The sequence below is a fragment of the Gracilinanus agilis genome, chromosome 5 (assembly GCF_016433145.1).
Source record: "Gracilinanus agilis isolate LMUSP501 chromosome 5, AgileGrace, whole genome shotgun sequence".
Classification (NCBI taxonomy): Eukaryota; Metazoa; Chordata; class Mammalia; order Didelphimorphia; family Didelphidae; genus Gracilinanus; species Gracilinanus agilis.
This window is the reverse complement of record NC_058134.1, coordinates 202,241,443-202,258,545: the sequence shown is the minus strand read 5'-3', so window position 1 is coordinate 202,258,545 and position 17,103 is coordinate 202,241,443. Positions and strand designations below refer to the sequence as shown.

General features: G+C 36.6%; 1 protein-coding gene across 1 annotated transcript; it reads right to left on the bottom strand.

The window, feature by feature from the left end:
- Positions 1 to 3,456: 3,456 nt before the first annotated feature.
- LOC123250045 (C-type lectin domain family 7 member A-like) lies at positions 3,457 to 15,691 on the bottom strand. The gene is made up of 8 exons (XM_044679086.1): positions 15,616 to 15,691; positions 13,948 to 14,055; positions 10,337 to 10,438; positions 9,636 to 9,746; positions 6,276 to 6,354; positions 5,922 to 6,066; positions 4,984 to 5,087; positions 3,457 to 3,583 (listed from the first exon to the last, which is right to left on the bottom strand). The coding sequence occupies exons 1-8, from the start codon at positions 15,689 to 15,691 to the stop codon at positions 3,457 to 3,459; spliced, it is 852 nt and encodes a 283-aa protein (XP_044535021.1).
- Positions 15,692 to 17,103: the final 1,412 nt, after the last annotated feature.

Here is a 17,103-nt window from a genome sequence, read left to right as displayed (position 1 = left end):
AAGGAAGGAAGGAAGGAAGGAGGGAGGGAGGGAGGGAGGGAAGGAAGGAAGAAAGAAAAAGAAAGAGAGAAAGAAAAACCTTTACTTTCTAGAATAAATACTGTGTTTTGCTTCCAAGGGAGAAGAGTGGTAATGACTAGGCAATGGGGGGTTAAGTGACTTGCCCAGTGTCACACAGCTGGGAGGTGTCTGAGGCCAGATTTGAACCCAGGACTTCTTTTCTCTAGGCCTGGCTCTCAACCCACTGAGCCACCTAGCTGCCCCAGCATTGGCCTCTTAATTGGTATTCTTGTGCTCAATTTTGTCTCTCTCCATTCTACTTCCACATAGATGCCATATTAGTATTCATCAATTCTGAGTCTGGCAACACCACTTTTCCTACTCAAGAAACTTTAATGACTTCCTATCGCTTCTCAGATGAAATACGCATTCATCTGTTTGTCATTTAAAGCCTCTCATAGTTTGGTTTCAGTCTGTATTTCCAGGTTTAATTCATATTCATGTGCTATGTATACTCTACATCCCAATCAGACTGTCACACTTGCTGTTTCTCATATGTGACATTTAATTTCTTATCTAGTTATTAGTGTTTACACACACACATACACATTTTGTATTTTGTATGTATTTCTTACATGTATTTTTATTTACTTATATAGGTACATATTTTTCCTTCAGTTGATGGCAAGAACTTTTTTTTGCCTTTGTATTTGTATCTCTGTACCTAGCACAGTGCCTGGCACATAGTAGGCACTTAATGCTTAATTATTGAAATTTTTAAGAAGACTTGGTTGGCTATATCAATGGATCAAATCTAATAAGCTAAAATTCAAAGAGAGAGGGACAAAGTTTTACACATGAGATTAACAAAATCAGCTTCACATGTTCAGGATGGGAGAATTGTCTCTAGACAATAATTTGTGTGAAAAAGAACTGAGTTGATCAAAAGTTTTATGTACTAATATGATAGTGAGTCCACCCTGTATCTCATATCAGGGAGGTAATGCTTCCATTGTCCTCTACTCTGACCAGACTATACAGAAAATACTCTGCCCTAGTTTAGGAAGGGTACCGATTAGCTGGAAGGAAGTCAGATGATGGTGAAGAGTTGCAAACTGATCACATACAAAGGGTAGTTCAAGGAACTAGGAATGCTTAGCCCATGTGACCTCGGACACTTCTGTGTGACCCTGGGCAAGTCACTTTAACTCCCATTGCCTAGCCCTTACCACTCTTCTGCCTTGAAATAAATACTTAGTGTTGATTCTAAGATGGAAGGTAAGGATTTTTTTTTTATTTAAAAAGAAGGAATTTGGAATAAAGAATTATGGAGGGAAAGAAGAATCCTTGCTCAGTTTTACTTGGACTTCTACTAAATTATATTCATGTGCTTAGAAGATCCAAAGAATCTTAGGAGAGAAAAACTGAAGGGCTTGTAAATCAGAGCACCCCTGGCGCTTTGTTGAATAGCCACTTCTAAGAATAATATTGGAAGAGTGCAGGTTGTCAATCAGAAATTGATATGTTAAGGGGGCAGCTGGGTAGCTCAGTGGATTGAGAGCCAGGCCTAGAGATGGGAGGTCCTAGGTTCAAATCTGTCCTCAGACACTTCCCAGCTGTGTGACCCTGGGCAAGTCACTTGATCCCCATTGCCTACCCTTACCTCTCTTCTGCCTTGGAGCCAATACATAGTATTGACCCCAAAATGGAAGGTAAGGGTTATAAAAAAAAAAAAGAAATTGATATGTTAAAAGGCTCTTTGTAGCTCTAAATCAGAGACTAGAAATACAAATATTATTCATGGAGAACAAGAGAATGTAAATCTGGGAAAATATTGAATGCCTATGGACTCTGTTTAGTTAACCAATCTGTATTCCTAAACGTCTTGATAGCTTCTGAGAACCCCCCCACAATTAAGACTCTGAGAATGGATATATTTCCCTTTCATTATGGTAGCAAAAAGTAGCTGAAGGGTTTTCCCTGTCTGATACTGGATAGAGAAAGGTCTCACCTCATTAAAACAGCTGACCTAATCCACAAAGCTCCAAGCTCAAAAAGAGATGCAAAAGCCTATTCTTCCTCTTCTGGGAAAGTCATAACACTCCAAGGAAAGTCAGAAGCCAGAAGTAGAGAGAAGTTCCACCATCACAGGCTCACTTAAATAATTCCTATAAAAAAGGCAAGAACAGTGGCGATCCACCATGCAGAGAATACATACCATGCCAGCCTAGTAGGGAGCAAACCCAGTAGGTGTAGTGCAAACATCACTAGAAGGCATCCAGGTAAGCTGTTCTCCCATCCATATGACTTGACCACTTGTATTTCTATCTATGCATATTTTCTAGACTTTATTACACTCCCAACTGATTTTTGTGTTATTTTTTGTGGCATCACATATGTGAATTAACACATTCCATGTTTGTGTAAGAAATGCTTTATTGCTATTTTCTGTATTATGTTATTTCATTAAATAACTTTGTTTTGATACAATCATATCATTTGACCAACTCATAAAAGTAAACACATTAGTGCAGGCTCCCAAGTTATATTGTTGCTTTGGTTTTGTTTTTAGTTTATAGAGATCAATGGAATACTTTGAACCTGGAGCGGGTTCCCCCCACCCCTACGCAGACACATTCAGGAGTCACCTGAATGAGTTGCCTCAGTTGCCACCCTTCTGACTTGGAGATTCTGTGATTCTATGAAAAGGCTTTCTTACGATGTAATGGCGTTCCTTTTTTCTGAAAATGCTCAAAGTTGAGAAAGGAAAACCACTTATTGGGATACCGAAAAGGAGATTATCAGTCCAATTTTTATTAGATTACACCCACAACTGAGAGGTTCTATGATTCTGAGAAATGTCATTTTATTATTAATAACATTTTCTTATACTTGTGCTGCAAAACAATGGGTACGAAGGCACAATTTGTAAATCTACCTTAACCCCAAAAGAGAGAAAGAATATAAAGAAAATAAATAATTTATTACAATGTTTTCATTAACCCAGTTACATACATCCCTATCCAAACAAAATGATAATATCATTCTCTTATTGTTCCTGGGCATTCTGAAACAGTAGAATATGATGGCTCAATTTCCCCAAAGAAGCCAGAATATTCATAGAAAAGCCATATCGAATTGCTTGCCATCTCCAAGAGAGGGAAAGAGCAGGAAGGGAGAGAGAGAAATTCCAAATTAGAACTCAATAAAGAAACTAAGAACATTAAAAATTGTTTTTCCATGTAATTGGAAAAACATTTTTTTAAAAAGCCATAAAATGCCTCCTTCTGTCACTAACACATGAAACAGAATCTTTTTTGAAATTATATATAATTACATTTCATCAAATGCCAAGAAATCACAAGAGCAAGAAACACAAATAGGACGTGGTGATGGCCCAGAATTGTGATGCAATGGAGACATTTCAGGAAACGGATTCTCATGTCATCTTAATTCTCAGCACTGAAAGCCTTTTTTTTCACACATACAAGGCAAGGTCTTATTACAGTGATAGGAATCCATGGTGTTTAACTTTATATACAGACATAACTCCTTTAAATTCTGTTCTGGCTTTGGTGGCTTTCTGTAAGAATGAAAAAAAGACAGATAAAATCTTATGAATCTGCTATTACTATATAGGATTTTCCACAGCTACTGGAGAAGCTCTGGGTGACATAGATTTTTCCACATATTAGAATTGCTTTAGTCAGTTGTGAGGAACAGAACATAATTCTAATGGCTATTGTTGGAAGGAAAAACACTAAATTATATGTCTCTTCTCTGTCCTTCTCTTTGGAAACCCAGAATTCAGGCAAATAGCAAAAGATAAACTTAAATTTTAATTTGTTTTTAGCCCCTTACCTTGTTTCAGTTTTGATTCTAACTCAGGGTTATGAAAGAGTATTTTAGGATTTATTCTCAATTAAATTGGTCATTGAGGCCACATTGTATTTTTAGGTAATTGTTGATCCAAAGGCACTAGGAAAATGTCAGTTCTGGAGTCAAAGTGTCTGCTATATTCTGGGATGGGTTAAAAGCTATTTTCCCCCTCAGATTCTGGATCTGGATCTCTTGGTTTTTGACAAAACAAATTGACTTTTCCAAGTAAGGAAAAGAAGTTCTGCCCCTGACAATTCATTTTTTTTTTTTAAACCCTTACCTTACATCTTGGAGTCAATACTGTGTATTGGCTCCAAGGCAGAAGAGTGGTAAGGGTAGGCAATGGGGGTCAAGTGACTTGCCCAGGGTCACCGAGCTGGGAAGTGTCTGAGGCCAGATTTGAACCTAGTACCTCCCATCTCAAGGCCTGGCTCTCAATCCATTGAGCTACCCAGCTGTCCCCCCCCCCCCACTTCTTTTTGTGTACAGTGCATAGTTCATGTCCTGCTTCTGGTATATACTAGTCATATGACCTTGGGCATGTCAATTAATCTCTCTTAACTTTAAATATCTGATGGTAGATGGAAGTTGCTAGTCACATTGGTGGAGAGAGTTTCAACACTAAGAATTCCCATCAAAGAAATCAAAGATCTAGATCCTCAAAATTTATGTATTTAATCTGATGGTTTTCTGAGGAGTTAGAAATTTATGATGACCAATGGAATTGCTTGTTAGCTCTGGGGGAGGAAAGAGGTGAGGGAAAGAAAGTGAATCATGTAAACATGGAAAACTATTTTTTAAAAATACATTTTAAAATAGATAAATGAATAAATAAATTTATTTTGAGCAGAGCAGGGATTGTTTATTTATTTCCTCGAGAAGGGATCCTCATTTCCTCCCCAACCCACCTTGTTCCTTAGTCAATTGTCTTCAAGTGTAATGAGTCATGAGATCAAGTTGAAGATGTGCCTTCAACCCTAAGGTTAGCTTTCTTTCTAAAATCAAACTGTAGAAAACTTTTTTTTTTCCTATTTCCCCAAGGTCTATGTGATCTATAATAAGAGAAAATGGTTTTTGAGACTTGAAATGTGTTCAGGCACTTACGGAAAAGGATAAGAAGAGCCATTTCTCCACTTCCACATCTTACTGTTTTGGTCATAAGAGATGCCTATCCAGGTATCATTTAATGTAAATGTCATCAAGAAATCCTGTGAGGAATCAGGAAACAATTTACAATGGTCTCTTGGCACTGATAACGGCGTAATGCAACACTAATAACAGTGTATACCTATATAGAACTTTGAAGGTATTTTTAAGTTCTTTCCTTACAACAACTCCATGAGGTAAGTAGTACAAATTTTATTCCTGTACTTTGTTGGTTAGGCAAGTGAGGCTCAAATAAATGGACTTGGTCCAAGATTATACAACCGGTAAATATATTAGGACTCAGATTCAGTTCTTATGACTGTTACAGGGGAGGCAGGGGCTGGTGGATGGTTTGGGTTCCCACTAAGTTCAGTGTTGATATGGTGAGCCCCCAAGAGCAGGAGACGGGTCACCTGGCTACCTGAGTGGTGAACTGGATCAGATCAGAAACAAAGCAGGTCAAAGCTTCTAGCTGTTCAGTAACAGATGAGGTTGGCCTAGGAGCAGTCCTTGTGTTTCTGACTCGGGTAAGTCAGGGAGAAAGTACATAGAAATAAATAATATCATGTTTTATGTATGTTCCTCTTTAAAATGGATTCAAGAAAAAGGGTTTGGGAGCTTCCTCTATTGCATTTCAGGAAGATGAATGAAATTCAGCCTATTATAGAAACATCTGAAAGGCTTTCTAATGACATCTGGATTCCTATGAAGGTCCACAATCAGGACTCCATGCTGATTTCCCCCTTCCCAATAACTTCTTTTTTCTTTTGCTACCCTCTTTCCTTCTTGCTCATTTTCTATCTCATCCTTCTAGAAGTCAACCATTTCCTCGAATTTTGCTTGCTGCAGTTTAAACCTCACTTCTCAAAATGAAAAAAAAAAAAAAGACTCCTTACCATTAGCATCTGGTTTCCTGATTGTAAAAATGTAGAATTCATAGAGCTGCAAAGAGCAGGACAGTTAAACCAAGACACAACCTGAAGAGTTTGCTGGTAGCAATTATCTTTGTACTGCTTCCAGTGTTTCAGAAAAGGTTCTGGAGGGAAACAAAACAATTATTTGTGCTCATTCAGAGATTTTTAGAATGAATGCATTAATGGTCAAGAGGCAGTGGGTCCCAGGTCTCTTTTTCTTAGAGAAACTTCATCCCCATGAATCTCTGCAGTGAAACAGCATTGTTTTCTCTTAAATACCGCTAATGGGATGGGACTGTAATCTCAGAGTCATCAAGCATAAGCATCCTTGATCCCAAATTACCTTGGTTTATCTTCCTAGTCGTCAGAATGTCAAAAAGGCCATCAATCCCGATTTTAATATTCCATAAAATATCTATAAGGGACATATGAAACCCCCCCCAAATCAGATAAGTATATAAATTTCATTTGTCCTTTGTTCTATCCCTAAAGAAACATCTAAATGACAGAAATAACGAAACTCTAAGACGGTCATATCAGTTTGATTTACCTTTCTCAAAAAGAAAGTAAAAGGATTTATCACTTTAGTGATTAGTGATTTAAAACATCAGAAATTAAAAGAATTATACATACACTTAAGTCATAAGTATTTGGACACAATTTAATATAAGTGACAGCTAATCTCAGAGTAAAAAAAAAAAACTGGGTTCAAGCCCTGCCTCTGACTCATATTGACTTTGGGCAAGCCTCTTAACTTCTTAGGGCCGAAGGCAAATCTCTACGACTATAAATTGCAGAATAATATAAGTATGAAGTAGTAGAGGAAGTTTCCTCTTACAAATACGTCACACATAATGAAGGTCTGGAACCCCACTTCCTCTCCTCCTCCCCTCCCATTATGACAGTCAAATGCTTACTAATTGCTTCCATATAATTCAACAAATGTAGATCAAGTGACTACTGTATGCAGTGTACAGAGCTATATTGCTGGGGAAGAAATAGATAAGACATGCTGTCCATCCTCATGGAGCTTATCCTTTTAATAAGGAGACAATATAGAATAATACATAAGTGTATATCAGACCAGCACCTCAAACCATATACCAAGCCAACCTCCAACTGGATAGATGATCTAGATTTTAAAAGTCACATGGTAAACAACTTAGAGGGAAATGTAGAGATTGCCATTCAGATTTAAATAAGATAGGGTAAGAATTCAAATCCAAACAAAGGAGAGAATCAAAGGATATAAAATGGACATTTTATACAAAAGACAATGCTAAAGATAAAAGTTACATATATAAAAGTTACATACATATATATGCATATATGTATATTGCCTAAGTTTAAAAGCTCTTCTATAAATAAACCCAATGTATTAGAAAGGACATCATTGGCTGGGGGGAATTTTTGCAGAATTTTTTTCTGAGAAAGGTCTTATTTCCAAGCTCTATAAGGAATTATTTAATATTTATCAGAATAAAAGCCAATTTCCAATCGCTAGTCAAAGGATATGAACAGGTAGTTCTCAGAAGAAGACATCTAACCTATCTATAACCATAAAAATGTTCCAAATAAATAATAATTAAAGAAATGCACATCAAAGCAACTCTGAGATTTTGTGTCATGTCATACCCATTAGATTGGCAAGCCTGACAAAAAAGGAAAATAACCAGTGTTAGGGGGATGGCATAAAAATTGGCACATTTATGCGCTATTGGAGATTTGAGTTTATCTAGCTCTTCTTGAAAGCAATTCGGAACTAAGTCCCAAAAGTTACTAAACTATGTATATCCTTTGACCAATTAAAAAAAGAGATCAGAGAAAGAGAAAAAATTCCTATATTCACAAAAACATTTATGACAGCTTTTTTCTTGTAGTGATATAGAACTGGAAACTGAATGGGGTTACCCATCAATTGGGAAATGTTTGAAAAAAATTTTATATTACTGCAATAGAATACAATTTTGTAAATGAAATAAAATTATGCTGTAAGAAATAATAAAGACAGTAGCTTCAAAGGGACCCAAGAAGACATATTATCTGATGCAGAGTGAAGCAAGGACTAGGAGACTGATACTATTTCAAAATATCATAAAAATGAACAATTTTGATTCTGATCAACAAGGATCAACCAGAATTCTAGAGGACTAACGATAAAACATATTATGCATCTCCTGATATAGTAAATGAAATAAATATACAGAATAAAATATATTTTGGAGAAGTACATTTACAGCCAATGCTGGAATTAATTTTACTTGATTATGCATATTTGTTACAATGGTTTGTTTTTCTTTTTTTTCCTAATGAGGGAAATGGCAAAAGTGACCTGAAAAAAAAAAGCAAGATAATGGAAAAATACATATCTACATATTTTCTTTTATTTTCAGTTCCAAATTCTCTTCTTCACCTATCAAGAAGGCTGCACTGAATCTATCTGTTCTCTATCTAGAGGTGGATGGTATTTTTATCATGAGTATTTTGGAATTTTGGTGGGTCATTTTGTTGATCAAAATAACTAATTCTTTCCCAGTTGATTATGTTTACAATATTGTTGTTACTATGTAAATTGTTTTCCTGAATCTGCTCACTTCACTTTGCATCAGTTCATATTATGTCTTCTCAGGTTTTTCTAAAACCAACCCCTTCATCATTTTGAATGATACAAAAGTATTCCACATTCATATATCCTAACTTGTTCAGACATTCCCCAATTGATAGACATTCCCTCAAGTTTCCAATTATATACCACTCCCAAAACAGCTGCTATGAATATTCTCAAATATATGGGTTTTTCTTCTTTCTTTGATCTCTTTGGGACAGTGATGGGCCAACTTTTTAAAGAGGGGGGCCAAAGGAAAGGAAATGCTCATCTGTCAGTCTGTTTCTAAGGCAACTCTTTTGAAGTTTCATTGTATTGTATCCTACTCATTGTATTTGTCAGATTAGGAATAATGTCATGCAGCTGGATAGAACATTTCAGGGGGCAGCATCTGGCCTGCGGGCGGTAGTTTGCCCATCACTGCTTTGGGGTGTAGACCTGGTAGCAGTATTGCTGCATCAAAAAGTATGCACCATTTAACAGTTTGGGGAGTAGACTTCCAAATTGCTTTCCAGAATGGTTAAACCAGTTCACAGTTTCACCAGTAATCCTTATAGTGTGTCTGTTTTCCTATATCCCCTGCAGCATTTGTCATTTTTCCTTTTCTATGATTTTAGCTATCATTTAGTGATTTAGAGTCTTTTTCATGTGACTATTGATAGCTTTGATTTCTTTCACTGAAAATTGCTTTATATCCCCATAACCATTTGTCAATTAGGGAACAGCTCTTCTTAATTTACAAATCTTTCTCAGTTTCACATATATATATGTACATATATAAAATGATATGTTAATCAAAGAAACTTGCTGCAAAGATTTTTTTGCAGTTTCCTGCTTTTCTTCTAATTTTAGGTATCTTGGTCTTATTTGTGCAAAAGCTTAAAAAATATTTTTGAAGCACATATCAGAGATATAAACGTATTTCTAATTGCTGTTTAAGAGAAGAAAGGACATCACATGCTAGGGGTATCAAAGAAAACTATAGAAAAGATCACATTTGAGCTTGACTTTAAAGGATGGTTAAAAATATGTCAGACAATAAGCAGGAAAATAGTGAGGGAGGAGATAGCTTAATCCAGTCCCCAAATTACCCTCTTGCATTTTCTTCAGTTTTCCAGTGAAATTTTCTTTGTTGTGGAAAGACTCCAATTCTTTGGTGAAACCATCTACCTGACTAGCTGATTGCTTGACATGTTGCATATCTAAAGAACAAAACAAAATCCATACATGTGATTGACTGTTTACAGTGAGAGTTCTCTCTCTACAATAAAAAGTTACATCAGTGAGAGTAAGTAGGTCATATATATGACAAATAAACAATTACCAAGAGGGAAGAATAAAAGATATTATCAGAGAAATGTGTTATGGGAAATTTAAAGTTATAGATTTTTCAAATGGAATTATCCATCTCTCCTACATGTAATATAGCAAATTACTATACTTAAATAACCCAGTGAATATATTACTTAACTATTTCCTCCTCTTCTTCCTTCTTTTTCTCCTTCTCTTGCTTTTTCACTGTCATCATCTTCATGTGCAGAAAACTATACTATTCCTTGTTAAACAGTTACAGTATTAAAAAGCTCAGTCTCATCTTTTTTAGAAACTGTAACTAAAGCCAATGACTTCTGTTTCATGTATTTTTCATTATTTCTGGCTTGTTCTCCCTAATAAACAAATGGTCACTATTGCTTAAAAATAAAAACAAACTTTTCTATAATTGAACAAAATAAGGCTGCTGTGTCCAATTTGTAGATAATTCCTGCTCTTTGTTTTGCTCTGATATACTTACATTGGTAGCCAAAGAATATGGATGTTAACATCAACAGCAGGCCAAGTATCCCCAGAATCACTGTAACGAATCCCCATGGAGCAAAGGTAGTCGTAGTAGTATCTAATAGAAATAAATAAAGAAATGTTATAGGAATTCTTGCCTCGTGAATAGATGAAATAATTCTTTTCTGAAATTAGATACGGCCTGTCTCAAAATGTCCAAAGTTTAGATACAACATGCTAAACAAATGGAAGGAAAGATGGAGATGGGGAGAAGATAGAGGTTTCATCTACCACACATTCTGACTTTAGGATATCCTTAAAATGAACACGTGACTTAATGAAAGGATAAAATTTTATGGACTGAAGAAACCTTAAAGGAACACCAAAGATAAGAGAGCACAATGAAGGGGAAAGTGCACTGATTTGTGATCAGAGAATCTGGATTCAAATCCTTCCCAGGACACTTATCTTCATAACCTTGGGCATGTCACTTAACCTGCAGGGGCCTTAGTTTCCTCATCTGTGAAATGAGGAACAGGCAAATGTTATACATCCCTGTAGTCTCTGCTACTCAGGAGGCTAAGTCTGATGGAGTCCTTGAGCTCAGGAGTTCAGAGCCGCCAAGTCAATCTGGTGTCCATACTAAGTACAAAGACAATGGGGAGAGCTTCCTGGAGCTACCTAAGGAGGAATGAACTGACCCAAGTTGGAAATGGAGCAAGTCAGCACTCCAGTGCCAATAAATAGTGGGATAAGTGGGATCAGGCCCATGAATAGCTTAGGAGAGCTAGAGAGATCCAATAAAAAAAATAATAATTATAAGGATATGGAACTAGATGATCTCTTTCAGCTCTAAATCTATGATCTTATGAAACACAGAATATCGGCAACTAAATTATATAATGGATAGAACACCAGGCCTAAAGTTTGGGGAGGACCTGAAAAAAGGTTCAAATTTTATCTCAGGCACTTCCTAGCTCTTTGATCCTGGGCAAGTCATTTAATTCTGGTTGCCCAACCCTTGTCCTTCTGCCTTCAGGTGTTACTAAGACAAAAAGTAAGAGTTATGTGGTGTTTTTGGTTTTTTGGTTTTTTTTTTAAGAAGAATTAAAGAATTTAAAGAGTCTTCAGAACTTTTTAGTTTGATCCAAACAACAATAAAAATCTACTGCCACAGACCTTCAAAGAGTACATCTAACTTTCCTTAAAAACCTCTTCTAAGAGGGGCAGCTAGTTGACTGATGGAGAACCAGACCTAGAGAATGGAGAGTCAGATACTTCCTGGCTCTGTGACTGTGGATAAGTCACTTAACACCAATTACCTAGCCCTTACAACTTTTCTGCCCTGCAACACATATTTAGTGTTGATTCCAAGATAGAAGGTAAAAGTTTAAAAAAAAAGAAAAAGAAAAAGAGAAAGAAAAAATCCTCTACTAAGGGAGAATCTACTACCTTCTAAAGTAGCTCATTCTACTTTCAGAGAGTTCTAATTGTTAGGCTTTTTTTACTGCTATTAATCTTGAATTTTCCTCTTTGTAACTTCTACCTAGTGCTACTAGGAGCTTCTTGGAAAAATTGTACAAGATTAATGCAATCTTTCAGATATTGGACAGCTATCAAATCTTCTCTCTGGGCTTTATGGTCCATTTTCTTCAACTGATCCTCACTCAGAATGAACTTGAATACCTGGAATACCTTCATCATTCTAGCTGCTCTCCTCTGGTGTCTTCTAAGGTGATACCCTAAACAAACACAGTACTCCAGATGTGGTCGGAACAGGTTAGAATACAGTTGAAACCCCCTCATTTTACAGAGAAGGAAATTAAGCCTGAGAGAGAGCAGAACCAAGGTTTTCAAAGCTTAGCAAAGTCAAAACTGGAATTGTCCTTCTTAGTCTTGGTGTAATTCTCTTTTCTCTATGCAGTGGTTCCCAAACTTTTTTGGCCTACTGCCCCCTTTCCAGAAAAAAATATTACTTAGCCCCCTGGAAATTAAAATTTTAAAAAAATTTTAATAGCAATTAATAGGAAAGATAAATGCACCTGTGGCCATCACCGCCCTCCTGGATTGCTGCAGCACCCACCAGGGGGCAGTGGTGCCCACTTTGGGAATCACTGCTCTATAGCTTGTGTCTATACGCTGCCAGGAAAATTACCTAAAGCCAAATTAAAATGATCATTTACTTAATTATTGACTTTTTCATGATTTACATGGATTTCTACAATTGTACCAGTTGAGTAGTGATATATATATACATACATACATATATATGTATATATGTATATATATACACATATATATATATGCACACACACACATATATGTATGTGCCTATACAGAGTTTGTTGATATAGCTTAGGAGAAAAAGTATCAAGGTTTATACACACATATTCCTCTTGAGGATTTCTTGTGATCCATAAAGATATTTACCTTGGTTACAACATTTTTAGCCACCAGTTAGCACATTCATGAGCTATACAGTGCAAACAACAAGTATATTATGTCCAGTAGTATTATAGATACTTTTCATGATGTGCAATACTTTTATGTGCAATTAGAAGAGCTTATCTTCCCTAGCATCCTTGGAAATATTAATTTCCTAGCAGTATAAGGGAATCATGCTTTAAGAACCATGCAGAAAAATGTGGTCATAGAATAGGATGACAACAAAATAAACAAATATTCTTAAGTTTTTGTTTATATGTCCTTTCATTATTATAACCTGTAGGCCAGAAGGAACTTCCACTTGGAATAAGAATCAGGCTTAATGGATATGTGCTTCATTTTTGTCAATATAGATAGAATTCAAACCAATTCAACAAACTCTTTTTGAAAGTGCCTACTTCCCATAAAGCACTGTAATTTTGTCATGTGTATTATTTTCAGAAGATTATGGATTTTAAATAGGGAAAGAATCTTAACAGATCATCTGGTACAGTCTATTCTCCATATGTGAAACATGAGAGAAAAGAGGTTAAGTGAATCGATCAGATCACACTAATAGCTGGTGATAGATTCAGGACTAAAACCCAAGCCTGTAGTATCTCACTCAATCCAGAATTCTGTATTATACAGTGCTACTAGCGAAGTATATATACAGTAAGCGTTCCGTGAGTTGACAAGAATTTTTTACCTTAGACTCGTGTGTATTTCTTTAAAAAAAAATACCTTATGTTCCACCTTAGAATTAATTATCTATATTGGTTTCAAGGCAGAAAAGTGGTAAGGGCTAGGCAATAGGGATTGAGTGATTTTCCCAGGGTCACACAGCTAGGAAGTGATTGAGGCCCCATTTGAACCCAGGACCTCCCATCTCTAAGTAGGATTCTCCATCCACTGAGCCAGCTAGCTGCCCCACCCCCAATGTGTGTATTTCTTTTTTTTTTTTTAGTTCTTTTAAAATATTTTTCCATGTTTACATGCTGCATTTTCTTTCCCTCCCCTCTACCCTCCTCTCTCCCAGAGCCAACAAGCAATTCCCTGTGTGTGTATTCCTTATTTACTTTTTGATCATGATACCTCCATCTTTTGGACCTATCTAAAGTTCTCATTTAGTAGTTATTAAAAATCAGACCCACCAAACATTTTAAGAATAGATAAAAGAAATAATATGTAAGTAAATAAGACCTTTGAGGAAGATGTCATTCGGGATTGGTCCCCATTCTTCTTCAGGTGCAGCAGTAAGAGGTAGAGGAGAAGGACATACCAGCGTCGTTACTTCCTGTTCTATCATTTCTGGTTATAAGAGAGAACCTACAATTAGTTACATGACACTGGAGAATGAGTGGAATTTGAACTTGAATTGAAAGACATTGGAATATTTAGGGCTGTGAATTAATGTCAGAATGGAACAAGGATAAGTCAGAGAAAAGGCAAAGTGAAATTTTGGCAACAGCCCTGTCTTGCTCCACTAGGATGTAGGGTGGCAAGTACTTTGCCTCCATAGTACCCTCAGGAGTCAGAATATGAGGTCTGGACAGGAAACTGTTCCAAGTGCAAACAGAAAAATGCATGTTCTGCATGCCTCAAAATTCTACCCATTTCATAAGAGAGAAATGATACTATTGGAGGAAATTACATCAGTGGAGGAAATGACACTAATAGCAATCACTGGCAAGAGGGCACATTAATATGGTACTTTAAGGTTTAGAAGCATTTTCCTCATAGGAATTCCATGAGTAATGGAAGTTATTCTCATCTTACAAATGAAGAAATTGAGGACTAAAGGAATTAATTAACTGTGGGCAGTGCCACAAAGCTAGTGCCAGGGTTAAGACTGGCCCTTGTCTTCCTGATGCAACATCTGGTGGCTTTTCCAGTATACTATGCTTCTTTCCATCATTCATTACATTTTTTAACCATTACTTTCTGTCTTAGTGAAAATTTTAAGGCAGAAAACCATGGGCTAAACCAGTGATTCCCAAAGTGGGTGCTACCACTCCCTGGTGGGTACTGGAGTGATCCAGGGAGCGGTGATGGCCACAGGTGCATTTATCTTTCCTATTAATTGCTATTAAAATTTTTTAAAAATTAATTTCCAGGGGGCTAAGTAATATTTTTTTCTGGAAAGGGGGAAGTAGGCCAAAAAAGTTTGGGAACCACTGGGCTAAACAAAAGGTGATGAAATTACTTGCCCAAGGTCATGCTGCTAAGAAAGGTATGAGGTCAGATTTGAACAGAGGTCCCTCCTGATTCCAAGCCTGGAGCTCTATCCACTGTGCCAACTAGCTACCTCAATTACTTTTCTTACAGAAGGCCTGAAAGACCAAAGGAGAAGCAGAAATAGTTGTCCACTTCTCTGTAAGAGAAACTTTAGAAAGAAAAATAAATAACATTTATTTGACATTTCAAATCCATTATCTCATTTGATGTTCTTGACAAAAGTATGAGATAAGCACTGCAGGTATTATTATCCCTATTTTTACATATGAAGAAATGAAAAAGTTAAAGGAACTGCATTTCTTTCTGGCTACAAGTCAAGCACTCTTTCAGCAAACCACACCACCTCAGCTGGGAAGGCAACTAACCCGGCTTTGACCTAACTTACCTTCATGGCCACCCTCCAAATCACCATGTGTTAATTCCCTCCTAGGGAAATTAATTGGTTACAACTTTAGTCTTACCAGAACCTTAGTGTACTTCTCTCTTTCTATGCTTTCCTTGATATGAAAGTCCCTTCCTCAGACACTAAAGAAAAATAATTCTAGCTATTCCACCTTTCAGAAGTATTTATGTTAGATTAGGATATAGAATATTATATTTTTATAAAGATATCCTAGAAAAATTTAGTACTACCTGGGGCAGTAGTTGGAGGCTCAGATTCTTTTTGATCATGGATGCTGGAAGGGTTCGTAATTGATGATTCCTCCATTCTGATCCTGTGTTGGAATCTAAAAGGAAATAAAAGGAGAAAAGGGCTGATATCGCTCTGTCTAGCTGTCCAGGCTTATGTGCACTCAATGAGGAGTGGTCATTTATGACTGCTACATGATAATGGTGAAAACCACAGAGGAAATGTGCTCGATGTTGGTATTTCCAGTGAGAGAAGGGATGTCCATGATTTAGAATGAACTCCCTTGAACAAATGAGAATGAGTAGCCCTGAAGTTTCTGTGGTGTAGAGGGGACAGAAAGAAAGAAAGAAGTAAAGTGATAGAAAAGACTCATTTGGATTTGAGTATCTTAAAGTCTTCCTAAATTGAACATCTACCCAAACAACAATAATGATAGTGGTCTGCTATGAGCCAGGCACGGTGTTAAACACTTTAAAAATGTCTCATTTGATCCTCACAACAATCCCAAGAGGTAGGCGCTGTTATCATCCCCATTTTAAAGCTGAGGAAACTGAGTCAGACTAAGGCCAAGTGGCTTGTCCAGGGTCACATAGATAGTAAGTATTTGAGGCTGGATTTGATCTCAGGTATTTCTCACTCCAAACTCAGCATTCTATGATTCATATTACCTCCTTAGCTACTCTCCCGCAGTGTTAATATTTTCTGTTTATGTGATTTTTATAAAACATTTTCACATTCACTTTCTCACTTAATCAAAGAGATAGCCCACATAGAGCACTCTACAAACCTTAATGTATCATATGAGTGTTAGCTATTACATTATTATTATTATAATTATTACATTTCTGCAAAATCACTCTGAGACATGTAGAATAGTTGCTATTATCCCAGGTTAATGGATGAGGAAATGAGAGGGCAATGCAAAGAGTAGATAGAAGATGTGAAACTTAAAGCAAGACCTTCTTTCTCTGAATCTCACTTTTTCCTTGCTGTGGTTTCTAATAAGAGAGCCAACGTTCCTTCTCCAAGATTTAGTATGTAAAGAGAATGCCAGTGAATGCATTTATCCGTTTCATGGTGAAGACATGAGGTGGCATATCAAATGCCTAATCAACAGCCCTGCTACTCCCTGTCTTTTTCTGATCAAGGTTAAGTGTCACCAACCCAGCGGATTCTAAAAGTAGTTAAGTGGCCGAGTCCTGCTTTGTTGATTTGTTTTTTAAATCAAATGTACACTTGTGAATGAACTATGTTTAGCATTTCTTTTCCATATAGAGATAAATTACCTGCCTGGTGCCCGATTCATATTATATACACTAAATAATTTTTTCAACTTCTTTGTAAGAAGTCCCTAGACATGCACCAGTAAACAGTTCTGATGCCGGGATGATAGACATAATAAGTCAAAGACTGTATGAACAGGGATCCTGGTCTCTTTCATTAGAGTTAGACCTTCCCAGGATTCAATCTACTCCAAATTGCTTGCTTGG

Coding starts and splice junctions, on each gene's coding strand:
- LOC123250045 (XM_044679086.1), bottom strand. CDS start 15,691: ATGGAGGAATCATCAATTACGAACCCTTCCAGCATCCATGATCAAAAA. Junction 14,056..15,615: donor GCCTCCAACTACTGCCCCAG/GTAGTACTAAAT, acceptor TCTTATAACCAG/AAATGATAGAACAGGAAGTA. Junction 10,439..13,947: donor GAATGACATCTTCCTCAAAG/GTCTTATTTACT, acceptor TATTTCTATTAG/ATACTACTACGACTACCTTT.